This window comes from Centroberyx gerrardi, unplaced genomic scaffold (genome assembly GCF_048128805.1).
Source record: "Centroberyx gerrardi isolate f3 unplaced genomic scaffold, fCenGer3.hap1.cur.20231027 Scaffold_51, whole genome shotgun sequence".
NCBI classification, from domain to species: domain Eukaryota; kingdom Metazoa; phylum Chordata; class Actinopteri; order Beryciformes; family Berycidae; genus Centroberyx; species Centroberyx gerrardi.
Genome location: NW_027605208.1, coordinates 47,191 through 71,733, shown reverse-complemented (window position 1 = coordinate 71,733; position 24,543 = coordinate 47,191). Strand labels below are relative to the sequence as shown.

At 41.7% G+C, this 24,543-nt stretch overlaps 1 protein-coding gene across 1 annotated transcript in view; it reads left to right on the top strand.

Annotated features, from left to right (window-relative positions):
• The first annotated feature begins 905 nt into the window (after positions 1–905).
• nyap2a (neuronal tyrosine-phosphorylated phosphoinositide-3-kinase adaptor 2a) overlaps positions 906–24,543 on the top strand; it is a 54,828-nt gene continuing 31,190 nt past the window's right edge. Inside the window, exons 1-3 of the mRNA XM_078282321.1 lie at positions 906–1,108; positions 10,395–10,714; positions 16,285–17,361. Of these exons, the coding sequence (XP_078138447.1) occupies positions 906–1,108; positions 10,395–10,714; positions 16,285–17,361 (1,600 nt within the window). The remainder of the gene's footprint in view (positions 1,109–10,394; positions 10,715–16,284; positions 17,362–24,543) is intronic.

Sequence of the window (24,543 nt, the reverse complement as noted above, 5' to 3'; positions counted from 1 at the left end):
TTCCATCAAAGGTCATTGACCAACGGCATCCTGGTGCCTCAGTGATCTAAGGTGTGTGCCATGTAAATGCAACATGTGACCTCGGCCCAGGACCTTTGTCGCATGTCATCCCCCACTTTCTTCCAGTCTTTCCTCTCTCTCCACTTTGAACTGTCTAATAAAAAGGAAAATGCCCCCAAAAAATCTCTAAAAAAGCTCATTGAACAATTCCGCCAGCAGCTCTTCCAATGTCCGACTAGTTCTCTCCGCCCACTCTCTGTCAAGCTTACATTACATTACATTACGTCATTTAGCAGACGCTTTTGTCCAAAGCGACTTACAATAGTACATTTTGTCAACAGTAGTGAAACCAACTGTGCATCACAGTTTTCATCAGCTAAGACAGCTTATGCACTGAGACAAATGGTTTCTGTAAATTATCAAAGTACAGGCTGCAGTTAGCCACAGAAACACTGTCAATGATCGCCATGTAAGCATTGCAAGCTTAATTTTGTATAGGCTATATCAATCTATTGCAGTATACTGTCAGAAAGACATCTCACTGTCAAACCCACTCTCTGAGGAAGTTGTGCATTGTTGAACAAACCATTCATTCAGGTTTACGAGTTTCAGTATATGAAGTATATATAATATGTAACCTGTATACTGAATACTGCAGGTGTGCTGGTGGTGGTATGTAACAAATACATGGAATGGCTGGGGTGCCTTGAAGAGAGGTTTGGGAACCACTGCCATAGAAAAGTACAGATATAGTATTCCAAAAATATGGAGTGTTTTCTACCAGACCTGTAACTAAAGACATAGATAGTGCTTTTGATAATGTTATTCACATGGAGATAAACTAAGCAAATGAGAATGAGAATTCTCTCCTCTCATCTCTCCTGTGCTCAGTTCTTTGAGGAGTCATGACCTCCCAGGAGGAGACATCTTCCTTCAGGAGGTTTTTTCAGTACGTGGAGGACAGCGGGCTTCGAACCTACGATGGTCTAGTGATCCAGAATGCCTCGGATATTGCCAGGGAGAGCGATCGCATCCGCAACCAAACCAACTGGACCTATCTGCAGGAGAAACACCAGAAGAAGAGACGTCAAGAGGAAGCCATCAAGAGGTAAAAACCCTGAGATTTATCCTTATAACCCTGACGTTTACGATATAAGAACCCTAAGATTTAACCCTTAAAGGCATACTGAGTAGGATTTTGCTGGTTGTCACTTGTAAACACAACTTTCAAAGTTGCCCCCCTCCTCCAGGGGGGGTTTGCCAGAACAGTAAAAAACTGTAAAAAAGTACAGCGAGGCGAAACACCAAGCACACGAGACTCGTTCTAAAACGAGGGAATCTGGGGTTGGTTTTCACCCGTTGGAGAGTATTGAAGGAGAGGATGGGGATGAAGAGCAGAGTTGGCTTGTTTTCTGTTGGACAGGTAGCTGCTGGTTTGCTTAGTAATCAGCTTTTCTACTACAAAGAAGCTATGATAACAATGGTAGCTAGCTGCCAGCTCACGCATACACTCGCTCTGACCAGAACTCCAGTTACTCTGTTTTAGAGTTTGGGACCGCTACTGCAGCCAGCGTGGATTTTAAATATAAAACGATTTAGCATAAGTTTTGGTTGCAGGTGTACACACCCACTGTGTGATGCCTAGAAACGTCCTGAACATCCAGAAATAAGAAAATCCAGGCAGAAGGCAGGCTCTCTGCAGACACACACACACTGTCACAGACTACCAATGGGCCATAAGGAAAGATTGAGTAGGATTATTTTTGGATGAGCATATGCTATTTCAAGGGGGGGAAATCCTGCTCAGTATGCCTTTAATCCTTATTACCATAACAATTAAGATTAAACACCAAAAGAGACAGCAAGGAGGATGCCATTAAGAGGTAGAAAACCTAAAATTAACCCTTACAGCCCTGACCTTAAATAGACCTATAACACATAAGAACCCTTAACTTAACTTTAACCCTTAACTTAGCATGAGAGAGAACCCTGATCTGACATTGTGACCCTGACCTTTAAAGATAAAACACCAGAAGAAAAAAAACGCAAGAAGACACCATAAAGACCCCGAGATTAAACCTTTTAACTTTTGCTTTTAACATATAAGAACCTTATGCTTAGCTTAACCCTTACTTTAAAGTAATGTGGCACCAGGAGGGTTAATGAACGTAAATGGAATTGACCATGCCTATATATTCCATAACAGCCAGGTAAAAAAAAGAGAAAAAGGAACAAACATGCCTGTCCCTTGCTCTGTGCCCAGTTGCAAGAAAAGGTTACTGCCTTATTAAAAATATGGTATAATTACACAGAATGCACTTTGCCCATAGGCCAGGTAATACATAACAGCTTATTGCTGCAAATGTTTATATTGTATATCATTGTGACAGCCCTCCTGCTCTGTTGTGTGCTTCCTGGTTGTGTTTCTGCTGCAGGTGATTGACAGGCAGAGTTGGGAGTGTCCCTGATGTTAATGTGGGGCACCTGGGATAGGTGGATCCCAGGTTATTTAAGACGGCTGCTCTCTCTCCCTCATTCTCTTTCTCCTCTCCACCCTTTTGGATGGTTTGAGCTTATGCTCCCCTTTTTGGTTCTTTTCCTTCACCATACAACACCCCCACACCACACTTCACACTCACCCAGGCAATGCATTCACTACTGATGTTACAGACTTACATCCTTATTCTCATTTTGGATAATTTACTTATTTAGGTTATAATAAATATTTTGTTGTATTATTTTGAAACATGTGTGGTCTCCCCTTTTTGTCAAGTCCATTGAGCCTGGGCTGTGACATCATACTGGTCAAATTAGTATAGTTTAGCCAGCTGAAGAGACTTACTTGTTAGTCAGTTGCCCTCTCAGTCCAGCTGGTGTCTATCTCTTTCATCAGTTCATCCTGTTGGTTGTGTGGAGGAATGTTTCTAAAACGCTGCTGTCCATGTGAGCATCAAAACTATGATGCTGAGTAACACAGTGATCCTGTTCTTCAATGTCAACCATAGATTCAATATAAACTGTGATGCTCCCACACTCTCAAACTGTGTGGGCATGGCTAGGTAATATCAGCACATCCATCACCAATCACTTTTCGTTAAGTAGTTAGATAGTTAGTGAGTTAGTCAGTCAGTCGGTGAGTTAGTGTTGTAATGTGTTGAAAATGTTGTTGTCTGTTGTGTTTTTGACAGTGGAATTCCTCTGCAGCCATAGCCAAATATGTTTACTAGCTAACAGGCTAATATCCTAGGCTTCTGTAATTTTTTGTGCATTTAAATAACAAAACAGTCCCACCCCTAAGAGGGGGGGAGCAGCCAAAATAGAGCTGTTCCCTAACAGTTGTAGTTTTCAAAATTACCCCGTTCGTGACCCAATTTTGACAAAGCAAATCCTTGAACCCAGACATAGTAAAACAAAAACATCATAGCGCCATTGGTATTTCCAGTCAGAAGCACTGACAGTCTATGTTCACTTGTAGAACTACCAAATTAGATGTATGTTGATTTGCAGTGTTGCCTGTAAGATATAAGAACCCTGACTGTTAAGGTATAAAAACTTTAAGATTAAACATGATAACTCTGACCTTAAAGATATAACAACCCTGAAGGCCCATTCACACCTAGAGAAACAACTATAAAGATAACTATCTTGGTAACACTATTTGAAAGGGGGTGAATAACCCACTGTCATACCTGTCATAACTATGTCATGACAACTGACATGAACATTAATTAAACTTTATGAATGTTTACGATGTGTGTTTATGTTGCTGCCCATTAGATATTATCCCCATTAGATATTATCTAATGGTTGAATTGGAACATTTGGTCTTGTTATTTTATCCATTGTAAATAGTTCCTTAGCAAATGGCTCTGTCCCCTCCTGTTTTAAGCATGCCATAGTACAACCTCTCCTCAAAAAACCAAATATGGACCCCCTTATCTTTAGCAATTATAGACCTATTTCCAAATTACCCTTTCTATCCAAGGTCTTAGAGAAGGTAGTTTCTATTCAACTTACATCTTTTATGAACAACAATAACCTCTTTGAGGAATTTCAGTCTGGTTTCAGAGCTTGTCACAGTACCGAGAGCGCCCTTGTCAAGGTCACAAATTATCTTCTCCTACCAGCTGATGCTAGAGAATGTTCAATATTACTCCTCCTTGATCTCAGTGCTGCCTTTGACACAGTCGACCACTCCATACCTCTAAACCGCCTTGAATTATGGGTTGGCATCAATGACACTGTCCTAAACTGGTTCCGCTCTTACCTTGCCAATAGAACCTTCTCTGTCATTAGTGGAAATGCATCATCTCTTCCAACCTCTTTCACATGTGGTGTCCCTCAAGGATCAATTTTAGGTCCCTTACTGTTCTCTATTTATATGCTACCACTTGGTCATATTATTCGAAAGCACAATATTTCTTTTCGTATTTATGCAGATGACACCCAGCTATATCTACCGCTAAAACCCCGTGACTCTGACAGTTTAACTCATCTCCAGGCTTGCCTTGCTGATATAAAGTGCTGGATGTCTCGACAATTTCTTCAGCTAAATGAAAACAAAACAGAGATTGTTCTATTTGGCCCAACAAACTCCATAACTCAAATCCAGAGTAAACTGGGCAATTTAGCAGCCAGTGTTGAGCCTGTTTTCAATCTAGGCATTTTGTTTGATGCGAACCTATCTTTTGATACTCAAGTAAAGAGTATTGTTCAGTCCTGCTTCTTCCAGCTGAAGAATATCTCTAAAATAAGACAATTTCTATCTGCTGCTGACATCAAGAAAGGTATCCATGCCTTTATTTAATCTCGGCTGGACTATTGTAACTCTCTCTATACTTGCCTCAGCCAGCACTCTCGCTGTCGTCTACAGCTAGTACAGGCTTTCTTCACTGGTTGCCTGTTAAGTACAGAATCGATTTTAAGATCTTACTGCTAACTTTTAAGGCTCAATGCGGTTTAGCCCTTAGCTATATTACAGATCTCTTAACCCCATATGAGCCAGAGGTCTGTGGTCCTCAGGCAGGGACTTCCTGACTGCTCCAAGGTCCAGGTTAACGACCAAGGTGGTCAGGTCCCGGAGCTCCTGGACGCCCTGCCAGACGAACTCAGACTTGCAAACTCAGTATCATCTTTTAAATCGCTTCTCAAAACCCACTTGTTTAAGAAGGCCTTTTTATAGCCTGCTCTGCTTTTATGCCACCATGTTGTTCTCCTGTTTTTAAGTCTGTTTAGGATCCTTGCTTACTAATGTTTTTGTTGTCTTTTATACTGTTTTGCCTTGTTTTATATTTTTATGCTGCTCCTGTCCCTTTTATGTTGCTTTTATTCTATTTTGCCTGTTATTGTTCCATCTTATATTGTTGTTATTTTACTTTTTCTCTTTTAGTAGTTATTGCTGCATTTGGTCTTTCTTTAGTCTATCTTGACTCTAAAGCACTTTGTAACTGTGTTTCGAAAAGTGCTAAATAAAGCTTATTATTATTTTTATTATTATTATAACGATACACTGTTCAAGCATTCACACTACAATGATATTGTCTTATTTCGGCACCGAATATTCAGAGAAAAAATGGAGCATGATTACTTTACCGACGTGCTTTTTTTTCCTCACTCTCTAAAGTAAGATTGTCTCTACATCCCAAAAAAAAAAACACTCTGAGATGGAACCAAGAATATAGTTATAATTGTCGTTTTGGATGTTTTTATAGTATTCCCATGATGTCACATGCATTTCCTACCAATATGGCACTTTACAATACACACAGCTCATTGGCTGTGTTTGTCATTTGATTGTAATCACCTATTAAGTTGTTACAATCACCTGTTATTTTCCTACCAAGATGGCCGTGTGGTGATGTAACAGAATACTATGAATAGTTATAGTGTGAACAAAGATGTTCTATTTACTCATGACGATTTAAATATTTTTGTAGTTACAGCTATCTTTATAGTTATTTTAGATGTGAATGGGCCTTAAGCCTCACCTTTACCCCCTTGGACTTGATTTTCCCTTTAACTTTAACCGTTCTCATTTCCTCATGAAGTTATTATTATTATAACTAAGGTTCGGGAACAAGACCACGCCTCAAGCACACATTCAATTTCCTGCTCCACCCTATTTAAACGCGCCTAACCATTATCTTTTCTCTCTCTTGTATATCTCAGTTCTATCGTTTTACTTACGTTCTCAGACAGACCGAGCTTTGACAAAACCTATACTTAAATCGATGTCTTACCTGATCTTGTCATGGATCACAAGCTCCAGCTTTACATCTCGGACAGCGACCTGTTCCACCAAGATCTGCGGTCTCGGAGTCTCCCCTGTCCGTTGATCAACCTCAAGCGCCGGTTCAAAGTTCTCAGCCATCCCGGTTACGCTCCGTGATCCAGGTTCCAATTGTCCATTACTCTCCATCCAGCAGTTCCAACGAGATTCCACCCTCACCTCCGCATTCCAATAGAGGTAGAAGTTGCCGTCGTCGTTCGAGGGGAGACATCCCCTCTTCCACTCATCATCTCTCCAACTGATCAAGATCAAGGCGATCTATTCCCAGGCGACGCTGACAAACAACTCTGGATTCACCCCAAACACACACCATGTGTCGTCGCGCCACCAACATAACCGACTGGACAGTCGCCGGCTTGCAGCGCGTCCTTAAAGAAAAGAAAAGCTCTTTCCACCGCAACAACAACAAAGCAAAACTTTTTCAGCTTTACACAAATTCTCTTCGCACTAATTCTCCACACTCCCGCGCTTCCGGGTTCTCAAACCAATGTCGCCGCCGTTAGGACTAACCCTGATGATGTCATCACGCCGCCTAACGTGGCAGGGCCACATCCAGCCACTCCAGCCCTCAGTTGTGAGGGCCAGGTCGTATCTCCCCCTGTGCCTGCTCCCTCTGTTTCCGATCTGTCTCGTCTCTTTTCTATCATCCCTGTGTCTGCAGGCTGCACAAAACACCCTTGCACATGCATCCCTTCAACCCAGCATCGCTTCATCTTCCCTTCCTTCAGCCAGTGCCAGTACAGCTTCCTTGGCTCCTTTAGCCCCCTCTTCCTCCTCCATCCCAGTATGCTCTACTACCCAGAGTGCCCCGACAGCGGCAAGCCATAGCGGCCCCACCAACCCAACACCTCTACTTCCTACTAACCTGTCCTTTTTTCCCTCCCTCCTCAATCCCTACCCCCCTCTTCCCCATCACCCAAATGTTTTTTACCCATCTGATAATCCTTCTCTACCTACAGCACCTCTCGCAGCCGGTCCTCCAGCTTTCCCCACAGTGCTTCCTACAGCCAGTCCTTTCACATTAGCCTCTGCTCAGCCTCCAGTTCACCCTGCTTCAGTGTCACGACCATCCCCGGTCTCATCCACTCTCAGGCAACAGATCATTTTGGGTAACTACGTCGATCTTGCTCAGCTCTGTCAGCTTTCCATGCGCAATCACCATAATCCCAGGGAGCTGCAAAGCACTCAAGGACCAGTCCTGCTGAGACATCCTTTGCCCAACTGTTCCAGAGAACTCACAGCCACAGAATTTGCCTACGCCTTCTCTCTTTACCGTGACATCATCTGCTCAGTTTTCCCCGACCGCAGGGCAGAGCTTGATAACTGCATGTCCATTATCCTGGACATAGCCCTGCAGTTCGGTGGCACCAGATTTTACACTTACCACATTCTCTTTGCCTCCCAGGCAGCAGGACGCATCAACCAATTCAACTAGGGCACATACTGGGGCTCCCTGGACTCAGAGCTCTACTGCCGCATTTTCGCAGCCCGTTCCGCCCTAGCGTGCAAGCTTTGTGGCGCACCATCCCATCCTGCTACAGCATGCACCATCGCTGCTCCTCTTCCACGCTCCTTCACTCCCTCTACATGCCACCCTGCTCCTGCTGCATGCTCCTTTGCTCCTGCTACTAACCCTTCAATTTTTTCTCGCCTCTCCCCCGCAGCCCCTCCTCCACCCATCACTCCCAAACCGGTTGATACTCAGCCACTTCCCCACAGCTCCACACCTCAGGGCTTCGACAAAAGGGGAAGACCCATCCTGTACCACGGCGGCAGGATGGTGTGCAATAATTTCAATGATTTAGGCTGCAACGTGTCCAGCTGCCGTTTCCTTCACACCTGTTCCTTCTGCGGAGGCGTCCACTCCAGGTCCACCTGTCCTCACAACCCTACCAAACACAGTTCATGACTATCTAAGCATCTCAACACACCAATAAAAATCGAAGCACTAGCCACCGCTTTAAGTAACATGAACTGCATGCTCATCTGTGTATGAAGCTCTCTTTGGGGGAAATGAAGGAGCCAGAAGACTCCCATCAGCGAGACAGTGCCCCCACCCTGAGTCTCTCCGTGTGCCGAGTATGGCAAACTATTCCAATGAGAAATGGCTCTATACATAACAGTTTTTTTCATTGCATTGGTTCTAGGTTGAAGAATTGTAACATGAACCTTCCTCACCTGTCTTGTTTCATGGTCATGTCTGTTCTTAGAAAATGTTATTTTTGAGTACAGGCAGTAGGGTTGTTTTAAAACACATATGTCTGAATAAAATTAGGAGACTGCATATTAATCTGTCTTCCACTTTCAGCCAGGCAAGACCAGCATGCATTTGGTCTATACTTCCTCTCATTGAACACCTGAGTGCAAGATATGCTGCTCTGTTCTGCACTAACTGAAGCTTGTTCAACTCTTTATTTGCTGCACTTGACCAGATATCTGGGCAGCAGTCAGGATGAGACACCAAGGCTTGTATAACCTGCAAGGTGATACTTGGAGTAAGGAAAGAGGAGCATCTTCTTATAATAGATATTCCTCTCCCTTGATGGAGTTCATTTCATTTTCAAAGAGAACATGTAACTCATCCACACTGTTGATGACAAATACACTGTGGAATCATCAGCAAACAGCTAAACTGGCTTTACTCAAAACAAGTGGCATATCATTGGTAAAAATAGAGAAGATCAATGGGCCCAAGCAACTTCCCTGGGGGAAACCACACTGTACCATCCTTACAGCAGAAAACCTACCATTAAAGAAAACCATTTGTGTTCTATTAGATAAGTTGCTCCTCATCTAATTAAGGGTAGAAGGATTAAAACCATAAGCAGCAAGTCTCATTAAGAGCATCTCATGATCTATTAAATCAAACGCAGCACTAAAATCAAGTAGCACAGCACCCACAATCCTTTTCCTGTCTATATCACTCAACCACTGATCAGTCATCTGCATTAAAGCTGTGCTAGTGGAGTGACCCTTCTTGTAGGCATGCTGAAATTCAGAATTAAGTTTGACAGAAAAATAATGTAAAACCTGATCAAACACAACTCTTTCCATTAGCTTACTAACCACAGGAAGAATGCTGATAGGGCGGCTTTTAGCACCTGTAAAAATGTCCTTCTTGCTTAAGGGGTAAAGGAATAACCTTTGCAGCTTTCCAGGCCAGGGGGCATACACCGTCCTGTAAACTCTGATTAAAAATATGGCATATGGGTAATGCAATAGGGCCAGAAACCATTCTTAAGAGTTTCCCATCAAAATGATCTAATCCTGATGGTTTTTCACTATTCACACTAATAAGAAGTTTTTCTACCCTATTCACTTGAACTGACTGAAAATCAAATTTACAATCTTTATTTTTCACAAGATAGTCATTGACTAATTGTTTTGAAAGCTTGCTATCTGAAATTGTTTTTTGTTATTTTGTCTGAAATTGTTCTTTTGTTATGTGATGGTTGGCTTTTCATTATTTGACGTGTATTTGTTACTTGATGGTTGGCTTTTCATTATTTGAAGAATATTCATTATTTGATGATGTGAGCACTCCTTATTCGTTGTGGTCATTTGACATTTTAAGATTGTATATTTTTATCATTAGATGTGATCATTTAGTGTCATGTTGGATTGTGGCATGGAAAATGTTCTATAAACGCATCAGACACCACCACAACAAATAAAGAAATGCATAATAAAGGAACCCCTGAAAGCAAAAAATACTCAATGTTAGCACTGGATGTAGTTAAAGGCAATTATTTTAGATCCCTATTCATTTTCACATTAGACTGAAAAGGGACGGATCCCTTATTTGGGCTGAAAAATGATGTCATGCTTGAAGACAAAGAATGAAAACAAAGGGGAGAGCAAGGCACTAATACTGCCAGGGTTGGGGGTTCCATTCCCTGTGTAACTCAATGGGTAGAACAAGACACTAATACTGCAAAGGTTAGGGCTTGATGTGTTTGTGTAACATTTGTTATGGTTGGTTAATATTAGTAGTATTAGTTTGTGATGGTAGGGTTATGCTAACATGTAATTATCTTAGTCTTGAGAATATTGGTTTGTGAAGGTAAGGTAACGCTAACATGGAATTATGTTTTTGTCCCTCCAGGATTGGTGAAGATGTTGCCAGGGCAACGGAGGGGGCCTATTCTGGGAAACATTTCAGGATGGGTTTCATGACGATGCCTGCCCCCCAGGACCGACTGCCCCCCCCTGCCCAGGGCTTCACCGTACGCTCTCAGTCACTCCACTCAGTGGGTGGAGGCGACGATGATGCCAACCACAACCGAAAGCAACCCCCCCCAAAACCCAAGAGAGACCCCAACACCAAACTCAGCACCAGCTCTGAGACGGTTAATGGAGGCTCAGGGGTCACCAAGAACCCCAAAGACACAAAAGAGACCAAAGAGCCCCAGGACCAGGCTGAGGGTGAGTCACTTCACTCAATGAACCAAATTAACTAATTTATCAAGCAGGACTTAACCTTCACTTAATTGGATATTCCATAGACATGACAGCAGAAGTTGTCTCCTTCTACAGAAGTCTCTGGTACAGCTAATATTATCGATAAGTGAACCATTGGTGTGTGTATGCAGTGTTGGGCAAGCTACTTGGAAAATGTAGTGAGCTAAGCTACCAGTTACTCTACATTAAATGAAGCTCCACTACATTGAAGCTATCCCCAGAGAAATGTAGCTAGCTAAGCTACAAGCAACATGGCAAAAGTAGTTTGCTACATCGAAGCTACTTTTTTTTTTTTTTTTTACATTGAACCAACTTGCCAAAATGCCATACCAAATCAATGTTATCTCAGTGATCAAGAAAAACTGTCAGTCAAACAAATAGGCAGCAAAAAAATGTTCAGTTCAGTTGTTTATTATTAAAAAAAAAAGCTGTGCCTTTGCAAGCAACTGCTCTCACAACAATACCAATTTGGCAACAAAAACAAACAAAAAAATGTGCTCCACATAATAACATAAAGCAAACTGTTGTATGTTCATCTGTGTTCGTTTGTGTACGTGCGTGTGTGTGTATATATATATATACCTGTTTGCATGTGTATGCTCAATCTAATGGAGACTTGGGCACATTTGCAGGATAAAGCTGTGGAGACTTTAGCAAACTCCTTTAACTCAACTCAAACTACAGTAGTAAAAGAATAAAGACCTGGCGCGTGTTAACTGTGTTTCCCTGCACCAGAGATGTTGCAGGCATCAGCCCAAGGATTGGTCTGTGATGTCACCGTCATACGGAAGTGCTTCCATCGGCTACACAGACACAATTCCTCTGTGTATGGCGCTGGCGTCACATACCTATCCTTAGTTTTATTCCAGACCACAACAGAAAGCTCTGCTGCGCTTGAGCTTTAGAAATGCCTGGGAGAATGTAGCTTTCGTAGATGCTACCGTATTACTTGATCAATAAAACAGCTTCGCTACTGAAAACGCTATTTGATTCAAAAACAGCGACGCTACCACCACGCTACTGAGAAATGTAGTTAAACTTGTAGCGCCGCTACTGCCCAACACTGTGTGTATGTCTACAATGTTGTGGATGGATCCAGTTACTGTAGCCTTTGATTTGGACCTTCTTGGGTAATTGGCCCTCTAGCTCTGCTCATTACTCAAAAAGGTCAAAGGGTAATTTTGGTGTATGTTTTCAATTTTTTGTCCAAAATCTGGTTGAATCTGCTACCATTTACATCTGCTTTGCAGTCCTGCATGTGGTGTTTCGTACTTAAATGAAATATAGCCACTGTGTGAGTAGGGCAGACAGAGTGACACAGAGAAAGAGAGAGAGAGAGAGGGAGAGAGACATCCAGAGATAGCTGAGAGAAAGAAGAGTGCATGGTGACTGTGTGCTGATTACTGCAGAATTCATTCATGTAGTTTTGCTGACCTAGATTCAAGTCTACTCTCTCTTCCTCCTCTCTTCCTCTCGCTTACTATAGAGAAGAGGTGAAAGAAACATGGACCACACTGTCATCATGACATGGGGGTCTAGGATTAGACCACAGTGTGGAGATAATGGGGTGTGGGACTGGACCATGGCCCGGAGGATGCAAACCTGCTATAATGTGGGCCTCCCATAATAGTTGGTTGTCTAGAACCACACTGAGATTCTTGGCAGTCTGGGCAGGAGTCAATGTGGTCTGGTCAATAGTGATGGAGAAGCCTTGTAGAGGGCAGGATTTTCCAGGGACAAAGAACAGTTTAGTCTTGTTGAGACTGGGTGTGAGGTGGTGGGCAGACATCCAACTGGAGATGTCAAACAGGCAGGCTGGGATGTGAGCACAGAGTTCCTCTTCACAATACCTGATAAGTGCTGTCCGAGAGGTAGGAGATGATGTGCGAGAGAGCAGGTCCAGAGATCCCTAGATCAGCAAGGGTGGTGAGGATCTGCATTTGGTGGTTTACATTGTATACAGTAGCAGATTCACTGCAGAGAAGAATAAGGAAAGTAGCAGATAGGTCTAAGAGATTGAGAACTGATGAGAGTGTTGTACCCCTGAAAAAGGGGGAGAGAAACGACACAGTGACTCGAAAAGCCTTTATCATGAGTCTTATGAAGTAATAAACAATACATTTTTCCATAATTTCAATATCCTAGAAACATATTCCATTCCTAATCCAAATAAACATGCGTTTACATTTGGACCTACAAAGACAAAAAGTCAACTAGAAGAATACAGCCCTGGCTAAATGAGTCCACTCAGGCACTAAAGAGAGGCTGTAGGAGAGCTGACCAGAAATGGAAGAAGGGGTTAGGCGGGGGGGCATTGAGCTGTGTTAAAAGCAGAGCTTGGACCATGTTCTCACTGATTTTACCTCAGGCATGGCAGTTTTAAGCTTTTGCCTCTATGAGGAGATGAGGTGGATGGTCAGAGTTTGGGGCATGGATAGTTGCCTGCATCCTTGATGGTGCTGTAGCAGTTGTCCAGGGTTTTGCCTTCTCTGGTGGGGCCTTTGATCAGCTGTTTGTATTTTGGGAGTTCAACACTCAGATTGATATGGTTGAAGTCTCCTATAATGATGACTGGAGAGTCCGGGTGTTTCTGTTCTACCTCCATAATCTGGTCTGCCAGCTGTAGTGCTGAGTGAGCATTGGCCAGAGGGGGAATGTACACACCAATTAGTATTCTAGAGGCAAATTCACGGGGGGAGTAGATTGGCTTGCAGTTGATAACACTTTCCAGCTCGGGAGAGCATGTTTTGGCCAAAACACCAAAACAGACACATCACTGCACCATCCTTGGTTAATATAAAAACTCCTCCGAATCTGGTTTTCTGACAAAGTGTGGAATCGCGATCCGCTCTGAATAATGAAAACCCAGGCAGTTCCCCCGCAGCGTTGGGAGTAGTTTCATTTAACCAAGTTTCAGTGAAGCAGAATGCAGATGTTGTGGAAAAGTCCTTTATCTTGCTTACCAGCTGTTGCAGTTTGTATATTTTATTGCTGAGAGAGCATACATTGGAAAGAAATAAGCCAGGAAATGCCGGTCGGAAGCCGCGCCTCCAAAGCAGCATAAAAGAGCTGCCTCGCCTTTCACGGGCTCTCCGCTTGCGCGTCCCATTGTTCTGGGAGAATAACTGGTGATCACCTGGCGAGTACTTTTGTAGTATTTCCTCGGAAATACACAGAAATTCCATTGAAAAGTTTTGTGGTAGTAAGCTCCTAACATATAAGAGCTCATTACAATCGAAAGTAATCCGAACTATGTCGCTGTGCGTGAGTTTAACAAACACAACAAACAAACACACAAGACATCAAACAACCGTGACTGCCTCTTGGGGCGCCATCATGTTAGATACGACAGTAAATTACCCCCCATGACCGGGTTATACCTGCCAACAGGGACATCTATAATTATTTTAACAGTTTTGATCCTGTATCACTGTCTTTTTTATTTAAAACTATATCCCACATGAAATCAACCATGTGCATTCTTGACATTATTCCCACTAATTTTTTTAAAGTGGTTATTGACACAGTTGGGCCCAATGGCCCAGGCATGAAGAGATGGAGAGACACTTGTTAGGCAGTTAATGGTGGGGGAAGAGCAATTCTTATGTGTGGACAGAAATGTCCACCCTTTTTACCATCTGGTCAATATGATTCCCCCAGTGAGGCTTAACCTCAGGAGCAAGTGAAACCAGTAAAACTGAAAAATAACAAGGATTGAATGACTGGCACAACTTTTACTGCATCTTTGTGATGTTCCTAAGTTTTGTATTGTACATTGATTTATTATATCCCCGAAATGAGTTTCGGGGATATTATGGATTCACCCTACCCGACGCTGCGTCCGCCTCCGCCACTTCCGCCTCCGCCACTTCCGCCTCTGCCACTGATCCTCCATGTCAACACGATAACTTGAGCAGCTTTTATAAAAATCTTTTCAAATTTGGTATGGACATTGATGACCCCTAGAGGAATAACTCTATTGAGTTTGATGTGTTTATGATTATTATAACTAGTATTAATGAACTGATTAATTTCATGTCCATGCTATTTGGAACCATATCTCACCAATGGTGCATTATATTGTATTGAAATTTGTCAAGAGAATTGTTCAGGCAATTATGGAGATTTGTATTAATTTTGCACTTTCTGTGATTATTATTAATAAATTAATGAATACATTTTTTGTACTGGTACTTTTTTATTATTATTGTTTTTCTCTTTCGGCTCTTTCCCATGATGGTAAACCGTTTGTCCGATTTACATGAAACTTGGTACACATGTCCAGCTGACCGTACTCTACAAATTTGCCATAAGGACCCTCAAGGTTTGCCTGGAAACCCTAACCCTAACACAACAGCAGCATTTTGAGTGTACAGCTAAACACAGTAAAGCCAATACCAAGTTGGATATTGACACATTGTTACTTGCTATTACATTCTTTAGTATCAGAACTTGATAGCTTGGGGCCTGACGGCTCAACAGCCTAATATGACAAAACTAACAGTAATCTTAATGCAAACTTTCATGTTTCAGCTCTGGCTGTTGTCCTGTCATGAACCCAGCCATCGCTGCTAGCAGCTATATATATATATATTTTTTTTTTAAAATAGTTAAGATAAGGTCTATCGATTAGATGTTTGACTACCAATTTGCAGAGGTAAAAAAACTCCCACAAAGACCGTCATGGAAATAATGGTCTGACAATCAAACCTTAGTTAGGCAATCTAGCTACAGACCGTGAAGCAAGGCGAGGAATGAAAACAAGGTTGGAGTTTGGTTAATACATTTTTCTACTTTCACTGCACATTTTTATGTGCAGTGAAAGTATTAAAATGCCTGCTCTTTCAGATTGATATGCGATAACTAGAGAGTTGGGACATAACCAAATCTGAATACCGTATTCAAAAGTATAAAAACATTACCATAATTGTACTTTTGACACAGATTTTTAGTTTTCAGGTGGGGTTATTACATTTTCAGGTTCCAGTTGCATAGAGTAGAGTGAGGAGCAGAGTGAAGATGAGGAAATATATTTGGATTTGTAAAGACATTTCAGGGTAGAGATTTTAAAAAGCTTTAAAAAGCATATTTAATATTTCATTAGTATTGATAGGTCAATGTTAAATCACCAGTTTAATGCTTTAATATCTCAACAATAGCAATGGCAATGATTACAAGGGAAAAAAATAAGAATTTGGGGGATTTTTAACATTTCTGTCTAAACCACACCCACTTCCAGTTTAAGCCCAATCTACTTCCGAATTTTATACAAAGACAAATACCAATAATTTGGTTGGTTGAAAAAATACAGATACAAATACAATGCCCTTAGTGATGTGAAGAATTTTTTACTTAATGCCATCAACATCAATAGTCAGAGGGGTATGAATAGAACAATTGTATGGTATGATGTGGTATTTAACAAGATTTCAGTGAGGAGCTGATGGTAACTGCCTGTCAGGCTCTCTGTCTGTCACACTATCAGAGGTATTCAGTGTCTGTCTGTAGCTTATAATATCACTGTCTATCTGCAGGTAAGTGCCATCCCTACAGTGAGGAGTACAAGAAGATGCCTCCTCCTAAACCGAAAAGGAATCCCAACACCCAACTCAGCACCTCCTTTGACGAGTCCTACATCCGTAACCATGGCAACAAGAAGTCTTCCTTGCGAAGGGAGAAATCTTCCTCCCAAAGCCAGAGTCCAGCATCTAGAGATACAGATGACGATGAGCCCGTTTACATTGAGATGGTGGGAAACATCCTCCGAGACCTCAAAGGACAGGAAACTTTGGAAGATGAACAGAGTGAGTCGGTGTACGAGGAGATGAAGTACCCCATGTTGGATGACTTCTTACAGGACTCCAAATGGGACAACAGTGGCCAAACTATGGTCATGGACCCTGAATCCAGCCATTCATCCACTCCCCGCGGGTCTCTGTGCGATATCCCTCCTCCCTTCCCCAACCTCCTCACTCATCGTCCACCACTCCTGGTCTTCCCCCCTGCCCCTGCTCAGTGCTCACCAAATTCTGATGAGTCACCTCTGACCCCTTTAGATGTCACCAGGCTGCCCATGTTGGAAAATGTTGGCTACAGCAAGTCTGGGGGCACACCCACTGAAACACCACAAAGCTCCACCCACCACCGCAAGGAGCGAGACAGGGAGCGAGATAGAGATCTCCCCTCTACTCACACCATCACCTCCTCAGGCCGCTCCTCTGCTCCTCCCCTCCCCTCCAATCTCTATAAGTCCTCTAGCTCCTCCCATGGTGGTCATGGTTACCCCCGCAGCCAATCAGCATGCCCCTCCCCTGTTAGCATGGGTCGCTGTCTGACTCCTCTCAGTCTAAAGCGACCTCCTCCGTATGATGCTCTGATGGCAGGAGGAAGCATGCCCCGTTCGTCCTCCTCCTCTTCGTCCTCCTCCCAGAGGGCCCAGGAAGGAGGTGCTAAGCTCAGTAACTCCTCCTCAGCCCATGGCTCCATGCAGAATGTGTCAACAAGGTCACGAACACCAACCAGCCCTCTGGATGAGCTGAATAACTTATTCAGCTCTGGGAGACAGATGCTGAAGAAAGGATCAGGAGGGAGGAAGGGGAGGGATGGAGAGGGTGAGTATTAATTAACTCATTACTACTGATATAACTATCCTACTGGATAACAACTACCGAAGAATGTAGAAGGAACAAATGTTAAATGATAAACTATGTGGCCTACAATACTATGAAGGAATTAATGCTGAAATGTCAAAAATTGATTAAGAATGCAAGCGGCTTATTTCTCTGACCTTATTTTGAAGAAGCATCATAACCCTAAAGTCTTTTAGTAGTAAGTAATTCTGCTGTAATGAGCAGTTTTAAAGCTTTTTCTCCCCTGGTCATGTAGGCCACTTGTCCACTAAATGTTGTTCCTACTAAGTTTAAATTGTATTTAAATTGTATTTAAGTTTTAATGTATGCTCATGAGGGAAAATGGTCCATTTTACTACTGCTTGATTTAAGCACAGCTTTCAACACCATCAACCAGACCATCTTGACAGGCTTAAACAGGTATATCTCTCTTGATTGGTTTTCCTCCTGCCTGTCAAATACTAAGTTTGCTGTTTCCTTTGGCAATCGTATCATCTCACACTCCCCTGATGTGCAGGGTGGCCCATTGGTTAATACCTGGACCTATTGTATTCTCATTATACGTGCTTCCCCTGGGGCACATAATTTGCCATTTCGGCTGCATGTTTTATCATTGTTACGCAGATGATGCTGGGATTTATGTATCAGTTTCTCAAGGATCTTATAGCAACGCATGAATGTTTGGCTGCTATTAAAGATTGAATGGAGTACAATTTTATTCAGCTTAACTCCAGTAAAACTGATCTAGGCACAATGTAGACATTGTGGAAGTGTTTGAGATCACTCCATAGATGAAAACGTGATGTGAAAAAATTTTCTATTTTCCATTGACTAGCATGTGGCACATGAGGACAGAATTCATAATTCTGTCAAAAATTAAATTTTTGAGATCAAATTATAAAATTTGGCAGACTACATCCGCAAACAACGTAGAATGTTACAATTTATTTTGATCAAGATTGGACATTTACTAAGCAAGAATTTACAGTAAATATGTACAGTGCCATTTACAGTCAAATGTGTTCATGCACTGTGGACTCAATTTCAGGATCCTAAGTATTGTGGGGCAATTTTGGTGTCCTTTGATCAAAAAATGTAGGCCTAGAAGGGTTTACTTAGTTTTGCAGTTTTTGATATAAACAGAGTGGATTGATTCATAATTCACTGGTACCTGTGGATGAAAGACTCCCCTCATCTGGGCCCATAATGAACAATAACATGGACAATGGCAATGAGATAGGAAAGTAAATTAGACAAAGAGAAACATGATGAAGCAGAGAGATGGGACTTCGGCCAGCACCCCTATCCACTGCAAGATAAGATCACTGCAGGTGACGCATCTGAAAAACAGAAAGGACAAATTCTGCGCTATTTTCAGTACACCTTACTGAAAGCACAAATTAATAAAAATCAAGTCAGACCAAGAGGCAGACTGGGTTCCCAATGGCCAGTTGCTATATTAATGCTGTCTAAACTAAAGTAAGAGAAGAGACTGTCGGATCCCGATCTAGAGAGGCTAGGGTTGGGCGTATGACAGTGAGAATAGATAGGTTTTGAGTTTGAATTTGAAGATTTTCAAATCCAATTAATCTTAAGAGGCAGTACATTCCAAAGATGAAGAGCTCGGATCGGAAAATGCTCTACTGCTTGCCAATATCTTCTTATAAGCATCCTGAGATCGGAGGTACAACAGGGAACATAAGGGATGATGAGGCCAGATAAAAATGATGGTGTGAGTTTGTGTAATGATTTATATGTAAGGAGCAGCATTTTGAAGTCAGATCTGGCTTGATTGGGAGCCAGTGAAGGGAGATCAAAACAGGTGTAATGTGATTGAATTTTTTAGTTTTAATTAATATTCTGGCAGTGGCATTTTGCAGGAGCTGAAGGTTTTTAATACTGAAGTTGAAGTACAGTGATCGCAATGGAGAAAACATAACAGGATAGAAAGGATCAGGACTTTACAAGTGAAATGACAGTGAAAGCCAAAGAGAAAGTGAAAGAGAAAGTGAGAGTAGTGACATTTTTGATTGACCTGGCAAGGTACAGCACAAGCAAGATGGTCAACGTTGGTTGAGCAGAAGAGAAGGAACTGAAAAAATAAAGTAAGCAGAGCTTTGATTTCAAGGTGGAGGATGATCACATCTGTGCTGTGAGGTGGTATGACAACTGGCTTTTACTCTTGTCTCCACTTTTGAGGGACCACAGAAAGTTGAAGTCCACCAAGTCCTATGTGGATGTCAGCAGACCCTCCACTGTATAACTGATTCATGGATGACACTGATATGTTTGATTCATTTACAGCGCAAGTACAAGATCAACATTTGGTCCAGGAGTTGGTACTTTTTGGCACATCATCATCCTTGGAGTGGTCAATGCACGGCTGCTTTACAGGCATGACTGTAAAGCCCTGCAGATCCCTGAAAAAGACACAACCTCTCTAATCCAAATCAGTAAAGAGATCTACAGCTTTGACGCACAAGAACAGAAACAACAGAAAATAAGAAATAAATAGGAAATACATAAAAAGGAAGTACATAAAAAACACCAGCTTACAAGATTTAGGTTATGGTAATCAATAGCTAATATCTGTGCCATTGGTCTGTGCATGGAAGTCGTTCTTATGAGTGTCCAGTTGTGGTTTGGCATCTTGTCAGCAGAGTGACAAGTCTTTGTCCAAACAGGAGAAGGTTCATCTCAGGCAGTTCATCTTGTTGGTGGTTCGGTTCGTTAGCAGATTCTCAGACAAAGCCCTCCATCCTTAACGAATCTACTTTGAACTCCCTTGGATGAGTTGAGGGGATCCTTTGATTAGTGCGTAGAGTGGAGATCCTGTGGGGAACTGTTTTGACTTCATTAAAATGGAGATTAGTTAGGAACAGACAGGTGAACAGACAGGTGACTATTGCACTGTCGCTACAACAATGGGAATATGGGGCGTGATTTGTGTCAGCGGACTAGAGCTCCAGTCACTGAAACTCCTACCTGGAATGCCAACACTACACCTGACTCATCAGATCGGCTACGCTACACATAAATTGTCCTCTGACCTCATACGCCACACTAATACACGCGCCTGAAAAACGTAGAGAAATCCTCACACACTCAGGCGTAAGAGGATCGTGCCGACTTTGACGTGATCTACTTATTGACTAACGTGCGTCTGCCTGCCTGCCTGCCTGTTGCAAGTCCGCAGAAATTAGTATCAGTAGTACTTCCAGTTTAGCGATGTAGCCTTCAAAATAAAAGCATGGAAAATACGGTGTTTTGTGGTTTGCCAGTTGTCCTTTCCCTTTTGCTTAGTTGAATAGGCATACAGTATACTCGTAATAAACGTAGGCTACTTGTATGCTTGTCAGTACAGTATCAAATTGCTACATTGTAAGTGTACTAAGCCAGCGGCAGTGTCGATAAGGTAAGAGAATTCATTCACAATCGTTCATCATTTATTAGGCTTCATAAACCTTGGAGAGCCATGGCAGTTCGCTTCCTCAAAGAATGTAACAACTTACCGATAATTTGGAGCCACACACACAGAAGGACATTAGTATTATTGAACACAGCAGCAAATTGTGCTCATCTTACTCCTCACAAGGAAGATCAGTGTGCCAATCTCCATCCATCTCGGCAATACAAAGACATGTAGCTACACACAGTATGTACAGCATAAATAGATGTGTCGGTATCCACTTTGAAATACTTAATTAATTACTTTTGCTTAGGCTCTAGACTGGATAGAAAAGTCCTTTACCAAACTTGCATGTGGCCATCTCTAAATGGATGAAATCAAACACATCAGTGAAAATAGTAAATGCATCAAATCCATGAATATCATATGAAATGGGCTTATAATACTTGATTAAAAACAGGAGTAGAATAGGCTACTGTCTCACTCAGAAATATGAGTCAGTCAAAAGCAAAGCAGATGAAGAACTTTATAATTTAGACATAGCAAGCCAATTAAAAACAAAACTATAAGTCAGTATATGGCATAGTATAAAGTTTGTGTAAATATCTACTAAGGTAACATTACCAAATCATAATTTAGTCTGCAGCGGCACGCAGTGGCAGCAGCGCTCTTTGTCCTCTCTCCCCCTCCGTCACCGTAAAAACCAGTCAAACCCACTGTTACTGAAGCTGAGAAGCGAGAGGAAAAAAGATTGGGGGTCAATGTCAGCCAAAATCTAAGGTCATCTTGTACTTACAAGATAAACTTAGGTTTTGGCTGAGACGGACCGCATTTTTTTTTTTTTTTACACGTTGCCTTTCAGGGGCGCTGCATTTCCGACTTACGACTTCTCACATATCCTATAGCCTACCTTACAGCATTATATAGTACAAAATTATATCAAAATATAGCCGCAAGCGGCAATTCGAGGGTTCATACCTTCTTTGCGCTCAACAGAAGGAAGCAGCTCAATCAGCCAAAATTAAAGCCGCGAGCAGCAACGAGCGGGTTTCAGGCTTCACAAAGGTGAACAAAGTCACTTCAGCTAGTTTAATTCTGTTTAAAGAAGGAGCGAGACCAATCACACACTTGTTTCATCATCACAAAGCCTGCAGCATTTCAATAATTGTGCACTCAAAGTTCCGCCATTTGTTCCCCCTCCATCGGATTTGAACGAAACTTGGTGTGTATGTTCAAGAGATGGCACAGGATGTCTCCAGTGAGTTTAATCAGGATTGCTCAAAGGCATCTTGAGTTATGAGCAAATATGTGATAGACCACACCCATTTGCACCGATCAATACGGCACTTCAGATTTTGGTTAATACTTCCCCCCAGAGCATGCACACCAATTTTGGTGAAATTCCGTCCACGGGGTTTTCAGGTACACGTTTGTGGCATTTGTGGCGCCCCCTATGGGTTGGGCTCAAAATGCTTTGGGAGACCTATTCCCAAACACGGACTGAAGTTAGCTATCAAGATTTATGATGATCAGATAAATGGTTAATGACTTATGGCCAATATTTGCTAAGCCCCGCCCTTTGCGAAGATATTTTGGTTGATGGCGGCCATGTTTTTCGACCGATCTTGCTAATTTATAATAGAAATGTGTATCGCAGTCCCCCAAGGCTGTATGCCAAATTTGGTATTGATTCGGTCAAAATCCAAAAAGTTGATGTCACATTACTGTTTTTCACATTATGCAAATTAGCAAAAAATCCATCTAGGCGGACCTTTATGGTCCAAGAGGCTTTTTTGTAGAGCACATTCAGCTGGACTTGTGTGTCAAATTTCAAGTCAATCAGACTTACGGTGTGAGGAAACCTGTATTCATTTGCCTCAACCAGTTACACTACAATGATCCCAGTACAGGGTCTGGAGTCCAATTATGAGAAAACCTGTATTCATGGCCTCAACCAGTTACGCTACAATGATCCCAGTACCGGGTCTGGAGTCTCTCCTCCTTCTCCTCACTTTTCTGACCAAGTCAAATCACACATATTGTGATTACTCACAGCCTGCCTTTACAACAGTGTGATGAGGCACACGGAGCTCCTGGAAAATGAAATAGTCTACATGGGATAACCTGTCTGTGGATAAAGAAATACAGTCGTTGCTGTACCCTTTTGGAAATGGCCATTACATTTGGTTCAAAACACAGCTTATCAATCACAGTCCCCAAATACTAACCCTAACCCATTTTGACTCCATCTATTTCTGTACGTAGCCTAGATGTATGGGTCACTTTTCTAAAAATCAATAACCATATCCTTGGTTTTATGCACGTTCTAATCAAGGTGAGACTTTGCACCAAGAAACAAAATCATCCACAACAGGGCCATGATTTGACTCTTCTCCCTTAACTAGGCTGACTATAACCGAGTCATCGTTAAATCTTAAGGTGTGTCTATTCTGATATCTGCTCTGTCAGTTATTTGTATAGAAAATGTAAAGAAGGGGCAGAGGTGAACCAGTGGATGAATATAATCTATCGGAGATGACGCCGTTAACCCTCACACACCGCGATCAGTTAAACGTAAAAATATAGAGAGCCGGGACAAGAGAAGCACGGGACAAAAAAGAAGCACAGACATTTTATCGTGTAACACATAAGTTAGAGCAGAAGTTGTGAGGTCATTATGTTTATACTTTCGCCCACAACTCCTCTGCAAAAAATGGGAGCAATACAACTTATTTAACAGAGTTATCCCCAAAAATGTATTTTTTTGCGTCAAAAGTAAAATTTCGAAACTGGAAGTGGTTTTTGTTTTTCTACTTGTGTTTATTTGTTGGAGATTACAAACTTAGTGATTACAAATCTAGTGACTGAATGTTAGCACAGGTTCCATGTATCATGCCACCTTATCTTGGATGCTATTCAGGGAAATGTTGCGGGAGACATGAGAGGGACAGAAGAAGCACTATGCTAGGTACCACAACACAGTTAGCTTAAAACAAGACAGGATGAGACTGCGTGACTGCTGCACACGGCTGGTTAGTGATTATTACTGATGAAAAATATCTTAAACTGCAACAGGTTATTATCAGAGCTGCAAAATAGTTTTGAAGGATATGTAAAGATCCATGATGGGTGACAGCTAAACTTTTACTATGTTGTGCAACCAGGTGACATTAATGCGTCGTTTTCATAATTTTGCCATATTGAAAACAGACTACAATTTAAATCAATATTGATTTAACCCAAATATATATATATGTATGTATATATATATATATATATATATATATATATATATATATATATATATATATATATATATATATATACACACACACATACATACATACATACATACATACATACATACATACATACATATATATATATTTTTTTATTTATTTTTTTTTCGGACAGCTTTGCCAACTGCTTCTTTTGTCCCACACCTCTGCTTCTTTTGTCCTGACAGGCAGGGACAAAAGAAGCAGTGCGCTATTTTTACTTTCAGCCCAATTCGATTGGAATTGTTTAATTAAATGAAAAAAATATTGTTGCTGGTAGACTGGTAGTTTACTGACCTACGACCGACTTTTTTACTTTTTAACATTGATCAAATAATATTATCTTGTCAGTCTATAGCCTATGTCTAATAATTTAGCACATTATAATCTTGTTAGTGTTGTGCTGTAACGCTTGCGACTGCATAATATATTATGCCGGCAGGTGGCAGTGTAACCCTAGATTATATCAAGTGAAAA